The sequence below is a fragment of the Papaver somniferum genome, unplaced genomic scaffold (assembly GCF_003573695.1).
Source record: "Papaver somniferum cultivar HN1 unplaced genomic scaffold, ASM357369v1 unplaced-scaffold_125, whole genome shotgun sequence".
Classification (NCBI taxonomy): Eukaryota; Viridiplantae; Streptophyta; class Magnoliopsida; order Ranunculales; family Papaveraceae; genus Papaver; species Papaver somniferum.
The window spans coordinates 19,863,458-19,886,536 of record NW_020621603.1 but is presented as its reverse complement, the minus strand read 5'-3'; the positions used below and the strand labels follow the sequence as shown (position 1 = coordinate 19,886,536).

At 36.6% G+C, this 23,079-nt stretch overlaps 1 protein-coding gene and 1 long non-coding RNA gene across 11 annotated transcripts; both read left to right on the top strand.

Annotated features, from left to right (window-relative positions):
* The first annotated feature begins 13,273 nt into the window (after positions 1 to 13,273).
* Positions 13,274 to 17,917, top strand: LOC113331233. Of its 10 annotated transcripts, XR_003350837.1 has the most exons (9): positions 13,274 to 13,370; positions 13,900 to 14,003; positions 14,155 to 14,284; positions 15,043 to 15,165; positions 15,533 to 15,573; positions 15,947 to 16,032; positions 16,405 to 16,964; positions 17,171 to 17,243; positions 17,591 to 17,917. It is a non-coding gene; the product is annotated as an uncharacterized LOC113331233 (long non-coding RNA). The 10 variants fall into 10 exon arrangements; XR_003350832.1 differs by having other exon boundaries at positions 16,405 to 16,540; positions 16,662 to 17,917; XR_003350833.1 differs by having other exon boundaries at positions 16,405 to 16,540; positions 16,639 to 17,917.
* A 2,088-nt stretch (positions 17,918 to 20,005) lies between these two features.
* LOC113331610 (protein CASPARIAN STRIP INTEGRITY FACTOR 1-like) lies at positions 20,006 to 21,030 on the top strand. Its single transcript, XM_026578303.1, has 3 exons — positions 20,006 to 20,168; positions 20,342 to 20,403; positions 20,550 to 21,030. The coding sequence occupies exons 1-3, from the start codon at positions 20,084 to 20,086 to the stop codon at positions 20,703 to 20,705; spliced, it is 303 nt and encodes a 100-aa protein (XP_026434088.1). The 5' UTR covers positions 20,006 to 20,083; the 3' UTR covers positions 20,706 to 21,030.
* Positions 21,031 to 23,079: the final 2,049 nt, after the last annotated feature.

Sequence of the window (23,079 nt, the reverse complement as noted above, 5' to 3'; positions counted from 1 at the left end):
TTCGACCATGGAATATGAGCAATTGTAATTAGGAATAATTAACTTTGTGGCTCTATACTAGTAGAGCAAGCTGTCTAAAAGCATTAATTATCCCGATATGAGCTTGTCGGTAAGTCACATCCTTTATATAGTCAGGGTAAACTCGTTGTTTGTTCCTGAAGACGTTATCGCTCTATACTAGCAGAGCAAGCTGTCTAGGAGCCGTCCATCTCGTGATACTATATAGAAATAATCACTGAAAGTATTCAGTATTCATGAGATATGCCGTTGTCCAGTCGTGAGACTACATATCTACATGTACTCTGAGAGAAAGTACTCTCCATTGAGAATTTGATGAGAGACCCGTGTCTCAATACTCACGTCTGACTGCTGGATCAGAGCTTCGTGTAATTATGAGTTTACAATTTTAGCCCTTGTCGAAAATCCACCATCTATATTAAGTCCCCTGCTTAATGAGGAAAGCTGTGTTCCTCAGTCAGCATTAAATGGTGATTTTCCGGCCATAAAAAATAATACCAGTAATTGAACTTAGTCGTAAGTTGAGACGTTACCAGATTTAGAGAGCATGAGCAAACCACGACTTGATGAAGGCTTCAATGTCATGATTGGAGCGTCGTTTGATGAGCATAAATTGGTGTAGAACCGCTGGTTTGGACGACGAGTCCGTGGTTGGTTAGGATTCGCGGGTCCGGTCCCAAGAAAAGAATCCGTTTTAACGTGAACGTTCGTTCGTTCGTTCATTAGTTTAAGAAACAAACAAAATAGACCTGAGTCTAAGGATAAAAATTTTTTCTATGAGCTTTCACGAAAAACAAAATTTTATTTTTTAAATATGTGAGAGTTCACAAAGTAGAATAAACTCTCGTTTCAAAGGTGGATGCTCGTACGAGAGAAATTTTTTTTGAACAGACGTGCGTCTGTTAACAATAAAATTTTGTTTATGAGCTTTCATGAAAAATTTTATCTTCGAGCTTTCAGCAATCTTTGAAAATATATTCTCGCTTGAAAGACAGATGCTCGCGCGAGGGACGAAAATGTATAGATATTTTTTCAAATTTACGTGAGTTTCACGTTAAATATTTATATATTTTATAAAATCATGTTTTGATTTTGAACAACTGTTGAAAGTAGACCATTATACATGGTGAAATAATGTTTGTATGTGAATTTTCACAATTGTGGAATGGACGTCCGTCTAGTTTTTGAAAAACCAGTGGATGTTAAAATTCACGTGGGTTGTTCACGGTTTTATGAAAACCAAATCATGATTTTGAACAATGAATTTTGCTCGTCTTTGCAAGTTTGAGGAAACAAGCAAGTTTTCGAAATTCTGACGTTATAATCACTGCAGCTAGTGAAATTGTAAATAGGTAAGAGTTGGATTGTTACCATTTTTGCAGACGCTGATGTGAGCATCTTTATTCCATGATTCGTTGTTTTGTTGAATCCTGCGCTTTGTATGAATGATGCGCTGAATGTTATGCATCTGTCACAGCCACTTTGCAAGAATGACTGACTCCCATGATGACACTTTCAAAGATGATGTTTGATGAGTGCTAAAAAGTGCATATTTCTATATATTTTTCTTGGCATTTAACTCATCTTTTGTGCATTAATTCTACATTTTATCCTATATTCTGTATTTTCATTGTTTTCAAGAATAAATATTTTTATTAATTAATTTTGCATTTTTAGGTTGTAAATAAAGTTTGGATGAATTGCGGAGCGAAAAGAGCAGAAAAGTAGTGAAAAGTCGGGAGGAATTACGCAAGGAAGCCGCGAGGAATGTTGTGCACAAGACCAAAAGGCTAGAAATGGGACTAACAAGGAAGAATTGTTCTTAAAGAAGATATGGGGTTGGCATACCCAAGGTCCAAAACCCTTACCCAAACCCAATTCCTATATCCATACCCGTCTCCTTCGCCAGCCGTCAGATTGGATCACATCTGAATCCAATGGTCGCAGCATCGCCAGTACATCAAAGTTTGATGTTCCTGTCTGACACTTTAGCACCTAACTCCATCTCAGACCGTCAGTTTTGATGTATCTCAGATCCAACGGTCGCTCCACTCCCATTTCCATCTCGCCGTTGGATAATTCTCTCATCTTTTCATCCATCGTCTCTCAACATCTGAGCATCAAAATACGATGGGTCCGCTCAATACTCTAGAACCCTAACCTATTTACCCTAAATCAAACATCCCCTAAAAGAAACTCTATCGAGTTCTCTTCCTTCTTCTTCCCCTCTTCTTCACATCGACCATCACCACCACCATGTCCGCCACCAACTCCGCTCAACCACCTCCATAACTGTACCCCATCAATCAGCCACCTCCGCCGTCACTAAAGGACACCACCATGATACCCTCTAGCTCCTTCTCTCTCAACCCTTTTATCTTTTCAAAAATAGTGAACCTAGAAACTAGGTTTGAGAGAAACGGAGTTAGTGAAATCAAACCACCAATTACGAAAGAGGAGAAGCAATAGAAGAATGGGTCAAGACCATTGATTGATTTCAGAGATTAGGTAAAGGTCAATTTCGGATTTTTTGTGTAACCCTAAATTTTATATTTTGGGGATTTTTGGATATTTGGTTTGCATGTATAAATAGGGTTCTTGGGTGTTGTTTTTAGGCATGCCTGGACTAGCCAGTGCAACACCAAGAGGACTGGACTAGCTAGTTCCTCAATTGTTCATGTTCTGTTTTTGTTTCACTTTCAAATTCAGTTTTATTTTCACATATTCATCATGTTTTAATTTATCACTTGCTAGGGCTTAGATGAAACTCTTGATTGCATGCTAGGATAGTTAATATACATGTTGTTGTTCTTGTGATGTTTAAACTGAAGTAGGACTGATAATTAGCCATTTGAGCTAATTCACCTGTGATCAGCTGTGCTGTAAGAAGACAGCTGATGCTAGGGGTGAAGTTAGTGATAGTGGTTAAGAATTCAGTCCATTTGAAGGGCTGTGCTTAATTGCCTTAGAATTGATAGTTAACTGGTTGAGCAAACAAGCCTGTGATCAGCTGTGCTGTAAGAAGACAGTTGATGCTAGGGGTAAGTTAGTGAGATTAGTTAGTAAATCACTCATTGTAGTCTTCCATGAAAGAACAAGACATAACTTGCATAAGAACTTCCTTAGTTTAGGATCAAGATGTGGATTCAAAACCTAGTGTTTCCTTGTTTCACATTGTATCTGTAGCTGTAATCTTTGCTCATTTCCCTTGGCTCACTGCCTTGGTTTGTTTGTCTTTGTTTCACTGTTTCTTTGTTTCTTTTGCCACTGTTACTCACTGCTTCACTTTGTTCACTGCCACCTTCACATTGCCATTGTTTTAGTCCATTTTCACTATTTTGCATTTAGATAACTAGCTTAAAAACTTCAACTATACACCCTAGTCCCTGTGGAGATGACCTGTTCTTGCACATACACACTACAATGACAACTGTGCACTTGCAGTTTAACATGTAGGCCTTTCTGTCTCCCCTTATCCTTTGCTCTTGTTTCTTATACAATCCCTGGACTACCAAGTTTTTGTCTCCCCTTATCCTTTTTAGCACTCATCAAATTTGTCGGACTATGCAACCTGATCATATGTCCGAAGACTCTCTGAAATTGCGTTTGTTTACATTTTCTCTAAACGAAAGGGCCAAAACATGGTTTTACGGTTTGAGACCACAATCAATCAACACTTGGGACCAACTCACAGATCTATTTTTCAAAAAATTCTTTCCACATCATAGGACCATCGCTATTCGTCAAAGTATCAATTGTTTTGTCCAATTGGATGAGGAAACTGTTTTTCACTATTTTGAACGTTTTAATGATTTGTTGAGCGAATGTTCGCACCATGGATTTGAGAAGTGGAGACTTGTCGTCATCCTCTATGAGGGACTAGAATTTAAATCTCGAACCATGGTTGAGTCTATGTGTAATGGTAAATTTCTTGATAAATCTGTGGATGATGCATGGAAAGTTTTAGCTGAGATTGCAGAGAAAACCCATCAATGGGAATCTGTTAGGGAAACAGGGACAACACCACATGGTATGAGTCACCCCCATGAGTTAGAGTCTTATTCTTGTGATAGCTCCGACCTTAGGATTGAAAATTATCCTAGATTGCAAAATTCCTATCATGATGATGATGATGATTATGATGTTATGTTAGAAGAACATGTCTATACTGAAAATGTTATGGAACCTTTGGGTTCAAATACATTAGGCTTCTCTGCCTCGACCTTCATGAATGATGTTTCTTCTAGTATTCCATATACATATGATGTTGATACTGATTTTGAGCATGTGCATCTGTCCTATGAAGATGACGTAGGTAATATAGAATCTTCTGTTGACACTAATATGCATGAAAATATAATTGTTGTGTTTGATTCTCTACCTGGGTCACGTTGTGATGTTTCCACTGATTTGCCGATGCATGAGAATAATTCTTCTGATGATGTTGATGATTCTGATTTGTGTGAGCATGGTGAGCATGTTGTGACACTTGTAGAAGACTTAGGAGATGTTGATTTGATTAATAATGTGCCTATCTTCCTACATAAGTCACAATCTGATGGCCTTCCACCAACCTAGATTTGGTTTGTAACAAAACTTTAAAACCAACTTTTCTGAAAATTCCCAACCTAGGATTGGAACTGTGTGCCTCCCAAGTCCTTTTGGACTATTTTGCATCCAAATACAATACCTTTAAGGAGCCACAGTTGGAATATGCATGTTTGCCCGTCCCTAGCAAAGTCCATTTCGAGTTAGACCTTGGGCATGATGAACCCCCAAAACTGCGAGATTTTGTACCCAAAATTATATCTGTTGAAAAATCCAGGTTTGGGGGTAGCTCATTTTGTTTCACAGCCTCACTTGCATTTCTTTCCTATTATTATTGTGTGAAGCTGTTGAAATGTCTACACTCCGTCTTTTGGGTTGATCCTCAACTCTTTAGATTGTTAGTGTATGGTGAATTTTCTTGTATATAATCCAGTAGATAATATTTTAGATAAATATTTTGTTTCTTTTGTATATATTGTGCTAATCCAATATGATCTCGGCTAAAAAATGATGGATTCTAGCCTTGAATAACGGAGTTCTAATCTTGCTTTCGCCGTCAAATTGGGTAATCTCTTTCCTTTTTCTCTACTCAGCATGATCCTATTCGTATGTTGTATTACAGTTTTGTTCATCTTTTGAAACATTGAGGACAATGTTTAGTTTAGGTTTGGGGGTAAAGAGTAGATACCACGATACCATACAATAATTGAAAACAGAACTCTTTCTTTTTGAAAAAAAAATAATAAAAAAAAATAAATAATAAAAATGGAGATCATTTACCTTGAAATGTTGACTCTTGTGCATGTATGTAAACATAAGGATTCTTAGTCTAGATATTTAGGCACCCTGATTCTAGCACAATTCACATGTGATAAGAAACTTGCACACGCACAATCTACCAATACATGTATAGCCTCGATCTTCAAGGTGTTTGATAGGAAGTTAGATTGCCAATCACTTTAGAATACTGAATGAGACTTGACTAGCTTGTTCTTTGGTTGGCTAGGATAGAAGTTGGAGGATACGTTAAGAAAAGCAACCATAGAATTTGACCGGATGCATTCGATAAGGGCCACCTCTTGCTAAGAGTCATGTAATTATTTTTTTCTTTTTGTTCATGTATCAAAAGTGTCACTATGTTGTAAAGATCAAAGTTATTTCTTCAAAAAAAAAAAATCAGAAAAATTCAGAAAAACCAAAAAAATATTAAAAAAAAAATAAAAAAAAATCAAGTATTTATTTATTCCATGTTTTGTCATGTTAAAGACAATAGTTCTCTCTTGTTCCAAAAATAAAAGAGAGTAATCAATGTAAATAAGAGTCATGTAAAGAGTCATCTTTTTGTTGTAAATAGTCTTGTAATAAGCAAGGAGGGTGCAGCCATCGATGTATAACGCGGGTAAACTGAAATATCACCAACTCATTGGGTGAACATTCACAATTCTCGTAAAGCCGGACAGCTAGCTTGGCTTAGAATTCGGTTCTTAGCCTAAAAACTATCTCTTGGTGATTAGTAGTTATAACTTCAGGTCATTCTAGAAACATGTGTAGATACACTTTACACTCTTATCACATGTCTTTATTTGTTATCAGTGCTAGGATTGTGCCTTTGATAGCTAGATTGACATATCCATTTTGCTGTGAGCTTAAACTGTCTTGCACATGTCACATTTCATGGAATCTGAGCTTATATTTTGTCCTAGAACTTTGTAGGTACGTTCTAAGCAAACCTTCACGAGACTTCAACTCGTCCACTAGGGACACTTAGTGATTTAAAAGGCTTAGTGCATTCGAGAGACCAGCGACAGTGGTATAGGTAGGATTTCCTTAGTTTTGTTTTACTTGAGGAAAAGTAAAATTCAGGTTTGGGGGTATTTGATGAGTGCTAAAAAGTGCATATTTCTATATATTTTTCTTGGCATTTAACTCATCTTTTGTGCATTAATTCTACATTTTATCCCATATTCTGTATTTTCATTGTTTTCAAGAATAAATATTTTTATTAATTAATTTTGCATTTTTAGGTTGTAAATAAAGTTTGGATGAATTGCGGAGCGAAAAGAGCAGAAAAGTAGTGAAAAGTCGGGAGGAATTACGCAAGGAAGCCGCGAGGAATGTTGTGCACAAGACCAAAAGGCTAGAAATGGGCTTAACAAAGAAGAATTGTTCTTAAAGAAAATATGGGCTTGGCATACCCAAGGTCCAAAACCCTTACCCAAACCCATTTCCAATATCCATACCCGTCTCCTTCGCCAGCCGTCAGATTGGATCACATCTGAATCCAATGGTCGCATCATCGCCAGTACATCAAAGTTTGATGTTCCTGTCTAACACTTTAGCACCTAACTCCATCTCAGACCGTCAGTTTTGATTTATCTCAGATCCAACGGTCGCTCCACTCCCATTTCCATCTCGCCGTTGGATAATTCTCTCATCTTTTCATCCATCGTGTTTCAACATCTGAGTATCAAAATACGATGGGTCCGCTCAATACTCTAGAACCCTAACCTATTTACCCTAAATCAAACATCCCCTAAAAGAAACTCTATCGAGTTCTCTTCCTTCTTCTTCCCCTCTTCTTCACAGCGACCATCACCACCACCATGTCCGCCACCAACTCCGCTCAACCACCTCCATCATTGTACCCCATCAATCAGCCACCCCCGCCATCACTAAAGGACACCACCATGATACCCTCTAGCTCCTTCTCTCTCAACCCTTTTATCTTTTCAAAAACAGTGAACCTAGAAACTAGGTTTGAGAGAAACGGAGTTAGTGAAATCAAACCACCAATTACGGAAGAGGAGAAGCAATAGAAGAATGGGTCGAGACCATTGATTGATTTCAGAGATTAGGTAAAGGTCAATTTCGGATTTTTTGTGTAACCCTAAATTTTATATTTTGGGGATTTTTGGATATTTGGTTTGCATGTATAAATAGGGTTCTTGGGTGTTGTTTTTGGGCATGCCTGGACTAGCCAGTGCACCACCAAGAGGACTGGACTAGCCAGTTCCTCAATTGTTCATGTTCTGTTTTTGTTTCACTTTCACTTTCAAATTCAGTTTTATTTTCACATATTCATCATGTTTTAATTTATCACTTGCTAGGGATTAGATGAAACTCTTGATTGCATGCTAGGATAGTTAATATACATGTTGTTGTTCTTGTGATGTTTAAACTGAAGTAGGACTGATAATTAGCCATTTGAGCTAATTCACCTGTGATCAGCTGTGCTGTAAGAAGACAGCTGATGCTAGGGGTGAAGTTAGTGATAGTGGTTAAGAATTCGGTCCATTTGAAGGGCTGTGCTTAATTTCCTTAGAATTGATAGTTAAATGGTTGAGCAAACAAGCCTGTGATCAGCTGTGCTGTAAGAAGACAGTTGATGCTAGGGGTAAGTTAGTGAGATTAGTTAGTAAATCACTCATTGTAGTCTTCCATGAAAGAACAAGACATAGCTTGCATAAGAACTTCCTTAGTTTAGGATCAAGATGTGGATTCAAAACCTAGTGTTTCCTTGTTTCACATTGTATCTGTAGCTGTAATCTTTGCTCATTGCCCTTGGCTCACTGCCTTGGTTTGTTTGTCTTTGTTTCACTGTTTCTTTGTTTCTTTTGCCACTGTTACTCACTGCTTCACTTTGTTCACTGCCACCTTCAAATTGCCATTGTTTTAGTCCATTTTCACTATTTTGCATTTAGATAACTAGCTTAAAAACTTCAACTATACACCCTAGTCCCTGTGGAGATGACCTGTTCTTGCACATACACACTACAATGACAACTGTGCACTTGCAGTTTAACATGTAGGCCTTTCTGTCTCCCCTTATCCTTTGCTCTTGTTTCTTATACAATCCCTGGCCTACCAATGTTTCCATGGATGACATATCCGCGGGTGCAACTTCAAGAAATGGTACTTCTGGGACCTCTAAGTGATGGTGAGAGATCCTTCATACTGAGTTGTACTCTTGGTTATTTCCTCAACTATACCACAGGATGATCGTGTAGTGAGGTTTCAAATCAATGTAGACTCCTCGGAAATGGAAGAAAGTCTTCGGGGCGGAGCACCCAGAAGTAAGGACTACAGGATGTTAGGAAATGACGTGCAGTCCCCAGCCGTTTCTTTGATGAGTTGTTACCGCTCCTTGTGTCATGACTTTTTCCTTCCCGTGCAATTAGGATCACGAGACCAAGGTTTTGTTATTTCTTTTCAGACCTTTTCTCCATCGATTGACGGTCTTCAACTTGTTCCCAGGCGAACAATTCAGGAATCCAGTACTGATGAAGGAGTCGATGTAAATATCTCTTTCGTGCAGGTGATCGCGGCATCTCCTTGAATGAAATAATAATAATTTTTGTTGATGAATCCAGGAAGAAATCATTGTAGATAAGAATCATGTTGATGAAGCGCACTCTTCTTTCGGAGATGGGAATATGGAGATTTCTCGAAATCCCGAACCGAATGGAGATAACGGTGTTGTCAACGGAGATTCTGACATCGTCGAGCCTTAAAATGATTTAGAGACTCCCTTAGTAAGTATATATCCTGTAATTTATTCAAAGAAGTATGATATCGCTGATTCGTGAATGAATGAATGAAAATCCATGTGAATTTATGGATAACTTTGCCGAAATACGTCACCGGAAAATTTCAGACTTCAGATTTTACTAGAAACGCTGTAGAATCTTCGTCCGAAGTCGGAATTTCGCGGTTTGCATATGTATCTTCAATCCCAGGAAATTTCCAAGATTTATCAAAGAAGATATTTGAAGTTTTAGCATGTTTAGGTCCTGAAAAAGGCGAAACAGTGAACTTCCAGGAGACCTTCAGAACTTTTTCAGATGGCATGTTGCTCCATGTTTTAGCCACATCTCTTTGCTCGTTCATCGGATTGTCATGAAATTTTGAGAAATTGTAGAGGACATCCATACGAAGAGAATGGTATATAAACAATCTTCATATTCCTCGTAAATTGCTCCCAGTTTGTCTTTTAGTACAGGGAAGAGTACAGTTTCTTCAGACGAGGTTACCGTAAAACGTATTTTCATGACTTTCATGCTATTTGCTCGTGCCTTGAGTGTATAATGATTAATACAATGTTGGATTTCTTGTATGATTTATTTTATGATCTCATTTGTTTTCAAGCTTAAATGACTCTAACCTCATGTAATCTTCGTATTAGGTGCCAAATACCGAAGTTGAGGATATTGAAACCAATGAGGATAACTCAAACTGCCCTGGAGTTATTGATGAAGAGACAACCATCTCTGCACTTCAAGGCCATGATAATGTTGTCACTGAAGTCTTGGAAATCAGATTGTTGCTACTTCAGTGATAGAAGAAACCGAAACACCAGTAGAGAATACTGAAGAAACTGTTTCCCTGGAGGCTGCTCCAGTAATTGAGAACCGTATGGTGGTGCATGAATATCCAAGTGCAGGAGTTTCTTTTGATCCTCCGTTCGATGCTTCACTCCCGTATCATGAACTAGTTGGCGGATTCACCGTTCCATTGGATATGCAGGCTTGTACGAGGAACCGTGGAAGATGTATGGGCACATCGTCGTTACCAAGGATCCGGAGCATAGTTATTTCTTGACGAGGCAAGTAGAAGCCATATTGCGTGTTATAAATGATATCCGCATCACAACTGGAAATACTGTCACCCGGGATGTACTCTTTGATTGGGAGTACAACTTGAAGAAAGCTGAAGAAGTTGGCTTCAATTTGAAGTGGCTTCGTCAAAAGATTGATACTATAAGGAAAGCGGTGGAAGGTGACACTTCTTTCACCACCAGTGATGCCGTGTTGAAGAAGATGGATGAAGAAAAGCAGAAATCTTATTTTGCTGACTTTCTTTAGTTTTTTTTCCATGATATCTTGAAACTTGGACTTCTGAGAGATGTGAGGTTTTATTCTGGTCTTGATTTCTTGATCGGTTTTGGATTGTGAAATCGACCGTCTTGACAAGTGGACCGTCAGTCCCCAGTATTTTGTTAAGTCTCTCCCTTTCGTTTTCCCTTCTTCTGGTGAGATCTAGATAGAGTACCCAGGTAGAAAAATTGATGTAAAGACCTAGGTGGTCGAAGTTGGAGGTACCTTGATGAAGGGATTAGCGAAGAGACCTGGTGGACACCGATCGACAGTGGAAGTCATGAATCCCGTCTAAGAATTGTTGCTTGCATGTTGTACGCTCTAGAAGCTGTAGGGACCTCATACAAGTTCAGAATTCGATGCCTGACCCCAAATTTCAAAGCTAAGAGGCTGAGTTATCACATGAGAAAAGAATCACTCAATTTGGAGTTGTAGAGGTCGTCCAACGAAGCGTGCGCATTTGCAATTTGTAATTCCGTATAAATTTTTCAGATTCCGTAGACCTGACGGTAAAGGTCATATCTTTCAGCTCGTATGTCCGATTGATGCGCCCTTTTGGTATGTTGTAGAAGAAACATAGAAGAACATCTTTCGTTGAGGAAGTATTGTCCCATTCCTCACCCATTGGTACGTTTCTGTAAACCCATGGCCCGGAGCATGTCGTATCTCATTTGTAGAGGCGATGAGAACATCTTGGAGGAGACTTTGGATTATGCCCACCAATCGTGCCAGCTTTGGGAAGACTTTCATGTGAGCATGTTATCAGGTCTACACATCTTGATATGAATCATTAGTTCTTGGAGAAGTCTGCTTCATGTGTAACACTTAAGAGAATGATTAGTTGATGAAGCCCTGAGGATGTTGCTCCTGAGACCGTTGTTGGTGCTGAGACCATGAATGATTACGCTCCAGAGATCCTTGTCGATGCTGAGATCATGGATGGTGTTCCTTTAGAGATTATTTGATGCTGATGCCATGGTTGGAATTGCTCCAAAGACCGAAAAAGGCTAGAACCATGATTATTCAGGTAGCTCAGACGCCCGGTTGTTGATTATTTATTACTAATTGTGGAATTCGGTGGAGAATAAGTCACAAAACTGAGCAATAAGATGTTTATTATTAATTCATAGGATCAGCTGAGGATTCGACTACGAATTCAGAATAATAAAGTGAGCATTACCATTCCATGAGATCGTAGATTCGACCATAGAATTGGAGTAATTAATATTTATCTATTACCATTTATGAGACCAGTTGTGGATTCGATCATGAAATCGGAGTAATGAGATAATATAGTTATTGCTATTCTATGAGATCAAGCCGTGGATTCGATCATAGAATCAGAACAATTGTTATTTCCATTCCATGGGACCAGTCGTGGACTCGACCATGGAATAAGAGTAATTGTTATTGTCATTCCATGGGACCAGTCATGGATTCGACCATGAAATAGGAGCAATTGTTATTGCCATTCCATGGGACCAGTCGTGGATTCGACCATGGAATATGATCAATTGTTATTGCCATTCCATGGGACTAGTCGTGGATTCGACCATGGAATAGGAGCAATTGTTATTGCCATTCCATAGGACCAGTCGTGAATTCGACTATGGAATAGGAGCAATTGTAATCAGAAATAATTAACTTTGTGGATCTATACTAGCAGAGCAAGCTGTCTAGGAGCATTAATTATCCCGATATGAGCTTGTCGGCAAGTCATATCCTTTATATAGTCAGGGTAAACTCGTTGTTTGTTCCTGAAGACGTTATCGCTCTATATTAGCAGAGCAAGCTGTCTAGGAGCCGTCCATCTCGTGATACTATATAGAAATAATCACTGAAAGTTTTCAGTATTCATGAGATATGCCGTTGTCCAGTCGTGAGACTACATATCTACATGTACTCTGAGAGAAAGTACTCTCCGTTGAGAATTCGATGAGAGATCCGTGTCTCAATACTCATGTCTGATTGCTGGATCAGAGCTTCGTATAATTATGAGTTTACAATTTTAGCCCTTGTCGAAAATCCACCATTTACAGTAGTATACTAGCACTAGTAGTAATATATTATATATTGATACTACATATTAATATGTAGTATGTTATATATTGATATTACATATCAATATGTAGTATCAATATGTTATGTTCAATACTGTTATGTTATGTATTGATACTACATATTGATATGTAGTGTGTTATATATTGATGTGTAGTATGTTATGTATTGATACTACATGTTACTACTAGTACTAGTAGTAACATGCTATGTATTGATACTACTACATATCAATATGTAGTATGTTATATATTGATACTACATATTGATATGTAGTATGTTTGATATGTACTATGTTATATATTGATATTACATATTGGTATTATGTATTGATACTATATATCAAAAAATTGTTAAGTATTGATACTACATATGTTACTACTAGTTCTAGTTACTACTAGTTCTAGTAGTAACTAGTAGTAACTAGTATACTAGTTACTACTAGTATAGTAAAGTAGTTTTCTAATTTACTAGTAATAATAAAATATTTTTGTCACTACTAGTAGAGTACATATTAATATGTAGTATCACCGTATTGATACTACTAGTATGTAAGTAACATACTACTAGTAACATTCACATGTGTTGATACTAATTAGACCTGAAAGGGTGTTTTAGGCATTTAGAAAATATACTTTATAATCTCCACGAAATTTTTGGACTAGAGAGTAAATAAACTAGTCCAAAAACATGGGAGTAAATCTTTTCCGGGATGGACTAGCCATTAACTGGGTCATGAAAAAGTGGACTAAACAGTAATTCCTACTCCCTCGACTATCTGCGATATGGACTCAATTTACTCTCTCGGCTCTCCGGTCTTCCTCTCTTGCTTAGATCTTCTCCTTCAAATTTCTTCTCGACTATCAGGCCAAGGTACTCACTTTCACTCTTACGCTCGACTCTTTCTTTCTCCTTTATTCTTGCTTCTCGACTCTTGAGTCTTTCGAAACACAATACAGTGAAGATGGATTGAACTTTAAATCTCTATCAATACGGAGTCCTGGTCCATCTCCTTTCTTTCTGAATTTGTATGCATGATTCAAACTATTATACAGTAAATTCTATTTTAGATATTATTAGTTGTAATAGCGGTAGTAAGTAAGGAATTTTATTAAGTTTGAGATAATTAATAATAACCAGTAGCTGTTTGAGCAAATGCTTAAGAGAATGTCAATGTTTAATTTTTGTTATTGGAGTAACTTGGTGTTTAACTGCGAGGCAGAAAGCTAAGAATGTGACGTGTAAGGTTGGAATAGTAACTGTAATGGGTTTGTTACGCTTATCGTGATAATCCAATCTGGGGTTTTAAACGTCTTGATTCCTTAAAGCTGCCTACTTGGTGAAAATGGCTCTTTTTGTATATTGTTGGAGTTGGTTGCATTTGTAGTGATATGTATTATAGTTTCCCACTTTCAGGTAGCCTGACGGGTTATGCAAGGAGCGCTGCCACAATTGCCATTGAGATTGAGGCTGTCAATACCATACTAAACAATGTTAATTTTAAATGTGAATCTTTTTCTTTCACTGAATTTATGTTCTCCATCTTTATTGATCTTGCTTTGGTGTGTTTGGTTCAGCTTTGTGAACTAATCATGAGCGTCCGACTCATGTTCTTTCTGTTCACGGCTGGCTGATTTTATCCTCACTTTGTCGGCAGGACTAATATGAAATCACCCGCCCTGTGGGCGGGCGGACAAAAGGGCTTAACCGTAACCTGGATGAGCTAGCATGGAGTTGAGCAAACACCTATGGGTATTTTTGTTTCATCATCGTATGTCAAAAAACACGTAGGTCCATCTTCTTCTCCAGTATATCTGTGCTCTCACATTTTAAGCCAATATTAGTCGCTAGGAACCTATTATCTTAAGCATATTTTAGTATTCCAGTTCCCTTCATATACGAAGCAAGAGTTACTTATGAATAATTAGAGTCCTCAGTCAGATTTCAATACTAGAAAGGCATCTATCTGATTCTATTACACTTTGTCATAAAAATTCAAACCAAAATCAAATTGAACACTGTTGAGAAATTTTGTTGCACTAAGAACCCTTTGTTAGTTACTACTCTTACTAATGTTGTTATTTTCAATCTATATTGGTGCCACAAATTTTTGTATCATTTTCACTACTGCTACCAATACAAAGTTTGGTCATAGTTTTTTTATTTTAATCAGATAACGCAGTGCTTTACTCGATTCTCCCTGTTTTTCCATTTGTTTTACTGTCATGGCAAGCCGTACTACTACAACAACTATACTTATGGAGTTTGTAGTTATTGTTTGGATAAGTACTGACCAAATCACAGCAAGAAATGCTATTCGTATAGTGGTCATGATGTAGTATAATTGTTTTTTTACTCTTTTTTTTTATTTATTTTGAAATGCAAAGAACTTATTAAAAATAAATGGTTTATTACTTTTCCTTACTTATTTTGTCTATGAACATATCATTTACGGTTATGATTAATTTCTTTTAAATCATTAAGTGTTTTTTGGACTTGGAATGCATCTGGAACTTCGGGTTGATGCTGTAATTTTCTTTCATAGGGGATTTGTGATTGATATTGGTCAGTAGGCAAGGGTATCACTATCAATTGAATGGAATTCTACATCTTACGCATATGCCCAACAAAGGAAAGGGAATACATTCACATGATTGAAAAAAGAAAGGTATGCGTCAATGGCAAGCGCATTGCGCATGCGTCTTTACTAGTGTATATAATGCTTACTGATTTCTAGGGCATGAGTCCAACCATTTTTACTTCTCTTTCTGATATGTTTAATTTTGGTTTTGTAGGTAAGGGTTTCTGGATTAATAAGTCAGAAATTAGGGTTACTTCCTCTTCATCTTCTGATCGTCCTCAATCAAGAAAGTAAAAAAATAAGAGTTTATTTGATTTATAATATTAATCATTAATCATGGGTTAGAATAGTTTCAGTATTTCTTATTCTTTTCATTTTTTTTTTTTGCTTACTTATTTTTTAGACTTGCAAGTTCTTATTTCTTATTGGTTTACTTTCTTTTATCATATTGCAGGTATGGATAGGTGGTAACTGGGAGATTTTGTTCTCCTCTATGTATGTATTCTCTTTATCCCTGTGTTGTCTCTTTAATGATGATTAAGAGCTTAAGGAGTATGTTTCACTTCAAATTATCACAGTAGATATGGGCTGCATATTAGGATTCTTGGATTACTTTGCGAATATTGTCTTTAAGGATTTAAACATGGATACTTTTCTGCGCAACAAAGCTGGCCATTCATTTCGAGCCATAGAAGAAACCACACTTACAGAAGCAGAAAAAGTTTTGCATATTACTGATTGATACTGCAGTAGCTATGAATGCCTTGGAACTGATTTTTGTGTTAGAGGGTTTACATCTTGGAAATTTGTTTGGAAACAATGTATATTATATTTGTGACCCAGAATTATCTTCTTCTTTTGGTTACAGGTTCCAGGGTAATTCAGAATATTGGAAGCATGTCGCCAGTTGGTGAGCATCAACCACTGCAAATTGTGCTACAATTAAAAATGGAGGTAATCTTCTCATCGCATTATCATCTGTATAGCCTCTTTCTTAAGTAGAGTCAGTTCCTAAACATTGGTGTATATGATTGAAAGGCACATTTTCGACCCCATGTTGCATCTACTTATGACTGATGTTTATGGTATCACAATAGATTATCTACACTACTGGCATTTGCTATGTAAGATCAATCTGTATATTTTTCTACAGATTGAGAGAGTTGCTTAGAAATGGGTAGGGTATCAATCATCACAATCTATAACCATGATTCTGCAGTTTACAAATCAATTTGGGAATGTAGTTGTGTCGTATTGTTTTCTCTGTATGGCCATATGACATACTAATAAAATGTTACTATTTCCGCCTGTTATCTTTTTCATCAGGCAATTAAAACTGGATCTGGCTAAGGCTCCGAATGTGTAGCGGCTGATAAAGATTAAGCTCGGTAGTTGGATTATGTACACTAACTTATTTTCCACATAAGGTTGTTTTGTTACCCGGTACTCTTTAATTGGTTAGGTAGGTTATGGCAACACGCCTTTGAACTATATTTTCTATCCAGACGAACCATGTTTACCAAATTTGAATTGTCCCTCATTACCGTCATTTTTTATTAGATTTGGATGACCTTCCACTGCAGAATACAACTTGGAGAATGTCTCTCTTTTGTTGGACTGACTTATATGAAGGAGGTTACACGGTTTCTACTACTCATCAACACAATGATCATGAATTATATGTAGTATGGTAGTAATATTTTTATGGTTTAAGGTGATAAATTTGGTTTTATTGGTCTGTTAATATTAGGAATTATCTATCACTTTGCTAACATGTTTTAAATTATCTATAGTTTTAAATGATCTTAATCACCGACATCCGCATCAATTACGCGATAACATAGTGTTGTCATTAGTAGCTGTTTCAGGTTCTCATTCGTAGGCAGGTAATTACTGAAAAACTTTATATGAGGTCGGATTCCAATAAATTTGTGTTAGAAATTTATTGATAATCACTTTCTATGGCTCTTTTTTTTATATAAAAATTCGTGTTTCGTTTCTTCAATATTATCATTTCTTTTCAGCTGCCGCCATTGACATTTTTGAGCATAAAGAGAAGTTGTATTCTTATATTCTTGCTCTTTTACTGCAGGTGGCCTTGAGCATAAATAATATGTTTGATCAGTATGATATAAGTTGTAGCACCTCTTATGATCTTTGAAATGGTACACTGTATTAAAGCAGTTTTCTGAGATTTGCAATGTATTCGTAAATGCCATTAGTGATTGTGTTAGAAATTGATGTGTTTTGTTTGCTCTTGCCCACATTTTCCCACAAATTATTAAGGGCGTTTCAAAGTAAAGTTATGGAATGGTTTGAAAGTTGAAACACTTTTAAGGATACTAATAACCTTTGAAGGAACAGTTGTTAATTAGACTGCAGGAATGTGTGTGCTCACTTGAATTAGATAAAACACAATTTTTTTTTCTTACACTTATTTGTTAATTATCTGTTTTAGTTCCCGTATTTCTGCCCAGCTAATATCTTCACTTTTTCGCTCTTTATTGTGTAGATCAATCGGTCGCTTGCAAGGAGAGCTATCAGGGATTCGGTGGCCAAAGGTTTGATCAGACTTGTATCTGCCCATTCCAGCCAACAGATTTACACAAGGGCAACCAATACCTAAGTCTTTGTTATCTCTGTTGTTCTTACTCATCCTTCAGGAATGCATTCTTATGCCAAATTTTGAATCAGTTCAGTTTTGTGATAGGCAGAATGCTAGTGCTGCTTTTGTTAAGATTATTTTCTGACTGGGTTATGTTTGCTAGGATTATTTTATTATTTTACTTTATTAATTGGTCAAAACTTGTTCATAGTTGATTGGTTTAACTTTATACTAAAGGGCAGATATGAATTAGTAGATACTTGAGTTAGAGTTGTGGAAGCTGTCACAAATCCCACTTAAGTACTAATCAGACAGTAAAGGAAAAGAAAAGGAAGGAATTGGTTAGGAAACTAGACAAAAATATATCAAAAGTAGTGCTATTTTCTGCTTTATTCTCCACCAATGTCGTTTCATGAAGTGGTATTCGGTAGGTTGATTTTGTCTTTATAGATAATTGAAAGCACTAATAATCCATAATCCTATTTTTATGATGACCTTATTTGATCTTACATACATTCAAAAAACCAAAACAAAACCTGATTCTGTTCATAAAGCATTACGTTTTCTTAGCTACCTGCCCTCAAATGTATATTTTATGTCTCCTCAAAATGTAGCAGCGCTTTCAAGTCTGTAACTCGAGTCGGCACTACTTAATATTCAAGGCTAGCTAATGGATTCTTATTGTCGTCCGCAATAACACTCGTATCAAATTTCATTTTCGTGATGGATATATTATTGCTAGGTTACTGATACAAATTAACACTGTAAGCAAAACTTACAAGATATCTATCTACAAGTAATATCTTTAAGACCACAAAAAAAAAATTATTGCTGGGGGTTCCTTTTATCAAGATTTAACTTTATCTACTCGCTTCATTTTAAAAAGATAGGTTTTGTTTTTTTTTGGTATGCGAAATAGATAAACTAGTTCCATTTGTGGAAAATTAAATATTATGACTTTATCACTTCACTCATATTGGCGACCATATCTCTATTATCTCTTAACAAATTTGGGGACCATTTCTTTCTCATATATTTCTCTTTAAAATAGTAAGGGAACTACTTTTCTTTTGTTGATTTTGGAAAGAACATGGAAAAATGGCTTAGATGATTAGTTTTTTTTTTAATGTGCAAAATCAAACAAACGTATCTTTTTGAAAGAAAGAGAGTAATTTTAGATTATTCAGTATTTTGTGGCATTAACACTTCGAGGTTTTATAGTCTACATTTGAGATGGTGTAACATAGTGCCTCCTAATGATAGCGGACGATAGTTGATAGTTCTCTTGTTTCTTAACGGCTGACCCGAAGTTTTGGTTGAATTTACGTTCCAATTTGGTAGACTGATCGATTATCTCACACCTAATGCAGTCTCTTATTTTGTTAATTGCAAACCATCCCAAAGATACAGAAAACATAAATTATTGGGGTCAAGGAGTAATACGACATGAATAATCACCGCCCCTTTACCAGTTATATTTGTTATTGGGCCGATCGATCGGAGGGCCCGTAGAGAGGGAGTTCATTTTATGTTTGGTTTTTTTGTCAAAACCAAACACAAATGTGTAATTTGATAAAAAAAAGTTGGAAATTTTTGGTATTTATGGTTAGTCTTTTCCAGTGGAAAAAATTATCTCTCCTTTTTAGTTTAATTATTATAACTATATAATTGGCAAGCTAACTAGAATATATAACATATATAAAAATTCATGTCTTAGAATTTTATAAATTTTATCTCGGTGGAAAGATTTTAAAGAAATACATAATGAATACAACAACAAAATTAAATTTAAAGTTTTTATGAAAAATATGGAGGCGTTTAGCCTTTTAGGCACAATTTTCGAAAATTGAATGCTTTGCCATTATGTAAACCACCACAAAAAATATATAACACATCATGCAGTCATATTTTATTTATGTCGTTCCAATTAATAAAATAATGAAACGATATACTCCCCCATTTCTGGAAAAACGATACTTTCACCTTTTGAATTTGGCCTATTTTTAGAAAATTTCAAGAATCACACTTATAGTTGTGTTTTGTTTGGCTTCAGTCGATCTACTACCGTGATGCCGGTGTTCTAGTTTAACTTAAACTAATAAAAGGGCTTACCAACTTCTTAGACTTAGTGGCTCGACAACAGCAAAGTGGTCTACGTTGCCTTTTGATTTTCATTTTCCAAACAATTTTTATATGATAAATAAAGCATGCAAATAAAGTTTGATTATTTATATATTAAAATTACACCAATGAAATTATTTTATAATTTTATCATAATTTTATCTTCTAAGAAAGATGGTCTTACTTTTTTTCCAAAGAGCCTTTACAGTACTTAATAGTTTTAGAAGGAAAACTCCTTTAACGTCTTGAAATCCTTTGATCAAACTCTTCTCGACATTTATGTGTTTCATGGCCATGAAAAAGATTAGCAGTTTGCTATTCCTTCTCATCATCTCTTTATCACTATGCTCGACTTCATCTGCAGGTACATATGATATATATGTAGGTTCACTTCTCATGCATGCGGCAACTACTACACAAACCCTATCAGCAATTTAATTCTCGTACTATGATATGAATGCGCTATATATGTCCGTTGTTTCACATTTTGTATTTGTTAATCCTATTTTGCCATTACGTCGTTGATTACTTTTGCAGGTCGTGAATGGAAGTTTGTTGAAAAACCCGCAGCCATGGATTTGGGTGCAACTAATAAGCAGGTATTAATGTGTTCTCCCAAATTCTCAGTCACTTGGTGAACCTGGCTTTTTCATCATTTCTTACCTCTCATATATATGCTCTCGTGTTCCTTTTTAATTGCCGCTTGGTGATTCACTTGAGTTACCTTTTTTGTCGACACTGGCAGGAGATCTCATCAAGGAAGTTGGTACAGCATAAGAATGAAGCACTTTTGACAAGTGAAATTCATGAGAGGCTTTTAAGGGTAAATACAAAAGATTATGGAAGATATGATCCTTCTCCTACTCTTGTCAAGCCACCTTTCAAACTCATTCCTAACTGATGAATGAACAGTAACGTTACTGATGAAGGATGCACTGCCAAGAAAAAAAAAAGAAGCTAGCTATAGATGTGTGCGTTGAGTACGTAGTAAAACATTAAACTCTGGAAGTCGCAAGTAGTACATACACATATATATATATATATATATAATATTTTGTACGAGCAAGTCTAAGTTTGTACGTATTTGATATCTTGTTGCAAATATCTACATCTACGTACGCATAAGTAACTACTAGTAAGTTTTGAACAATAAGTTTGTTTCAAGCCTTGAAGGACATTAATATGATTGTGTACAGAATGAAAGTAAATGAAGTACCTATTGTGTTCGTCGTTCTTCAAATAACATGTTGATACCCAGTTGGAGTTGAGGATGAAAATCGTATACAAAAGTGCCAATCCAATCTGTGTGACCATCTTCTTTAAGCATGTTAAAACCCTACAACAAATACTCAGGAGGGTCAGCGGAAGGAGCTAAGGACGTTGTGGATACTTTCGCATCCAAAAGAAAATAGAAACCGGCAACTCGCCGAAATTGCTCGAAAAGGGGATGTAGGAAGTGTTGGAAAAAAAATGGGTTTCACGAAGGATGAATGACACAGAGAAGAAAGTGTTGCACTCAAAAACTTTCAAGGCTTGTATAAATTTCTTTTAGACAAATATTTCTACCCTCCAAATAACAATTGGCGATTACAACAGGTATACGAAATATTGCCTTCAGGATACAATGAAAGCCCTGCAACGAAAACTGAATTCAAGGTTTGTACCCCTTGATTCAATCAAGAACACACAAAGAGATTTCTGATTTCTGATGATGCTTTTTGAAATAGAGAAAACAGATTGATTTTTCTTATATCTTAAACGAAACTGGGAGAAGCTATTTATAAAGGGTTTTGCACCTGTTGGGAATAGGTTTTTATTCGCCAACAGGTTTCTATTCACGAAACGTCAGGTTCCTTCATCAACAGACATCAATGGTGTCTTTTGGATTCGAAATTTTCGAACAGGCTTTTATCGGCCAAATAAAACCTTCAGTTCAAAAAATTCTTCCGGGGGCGTTGCCCCCTTGAAAACCCCCACCAGGGGCGGTCTCCCCTGGACCCCCACGACCTGACCTGTCAGGTCGACCACAGCCTGGGGGGCGATGCCCCCCAGGACCCCCCTTTGGTTAGCGGCGTTGAAAATATTCCAACATTCTCCCCCTATTTTCAAAAACCATAAACACAAAGTTAAAACTTTTAAATCAGAGTGATGCTAGCCGAAATCACCGACATGTGATTGACTGTCCTACGTACCCGAGTTGGGATCAAGCCAACGTAGTTCAAGCACAACATATGACTAAGCACATCGTTGAAAATCAACACATAATGATAGGTATTTTTTGATTGAACCTTCACTTAGTGTAAGAAACTCAAAGCCTTATCGAGGTTCTATGGTGAAACCAGTCTTGAACCAAGTACCCCTTATGATAAAACCGAGTCTCCACACATATTGATTTCATAAAATCATGTGTTCTGTAGCCAAGCACGTTAATGGCCATGTGCTTATATCCTTGTTCATGAGTCTTCTTTAGAGAACGGTCTTCTTCTCTTAGGAAACGGCCTTATTTCCATACTCATATAGGTAAGTCTCGAAGGTGTTTCTGCGATACACCTTTTACTAATCATAGACTCATTAAGGATTTACATCCATCCTATTTTCTTGCAGAAACCAGCACTAATAAGAAATGGGAAGTTTTTATATTAGTGCTCCATAATCCACATCCATAACTTGTTGGTACCACATTGAACCTTGTTTATCCTTTTCAAAACATAGGTTGGGTTTCTGCTATGGGAGATCAAACTTCCTTCACAGACCTTAGTCCCATTTCTTTCCTTTTTATTGAAACCACTGAACTTGGTAGACTTTTCGTAAATGGGTCTGCCAAATTCCTCTTTGATTCAATAAAGTTAACCGTAACTACTCCCCTCTTGAGTAGTTGCCTAACCATGTAGTGTCTAAGACTTGCATGTCTAGACTTTCCATTATAAGTCTTATTAGAGACATTATAGATTGTAGCTTGATTATCACAATTAATCAAGACCGCCGGAGTTGGCTTCTTCCAAAAAGGAATTTCCATAAGTAGGTTTCTAAGCCAATCTGCCTCCTTACATGCATCAGTTAAAGCTATCAATTCTGACAACATTGTTGAATCAGAAATACAAGTCTGCTTCTTGGAACTCCAAGACACAGCAGCACCCCCTAATGTAAAAATCCATCCAGAAGTTGACTTGGAATTTGATTCTACATTGTTCCAGTTAGCATCGCTGTACCCCTCTAGTGCAGCGGGATAGCCTTGGTAATGCAAACCAAAATTTATTGTTCCTTTCAAGTAAGCC

What these genes read in the sequence shown, in the direction of transcription:
- LOC113331610 (XM_026578303.1), top strand. Translation starts at nt 20,084, where the DNA reads ATGTGTTTCATGGCCATGAAAAAGATTAGCAGTTTGCTATTCCTTCTC. An exon ending in ATGCTCGACTTCATCTGCAG is followed by an intron (nt 20,169 to 20,341) that starts GTACATATGATA and finishes TTACTTTTGCAG; the next exon opens with GTCGTGAATGGAAGTTTGTT. An exon ending in TGGGTGCAACTAATAAGCAG is followed by an intron (nt 20,404 to 20,549) that starts GTATTAATGTGT and finishes CGACACTGGCAG; the next exon opens with GAGATCTCATCAAGGAAGTT.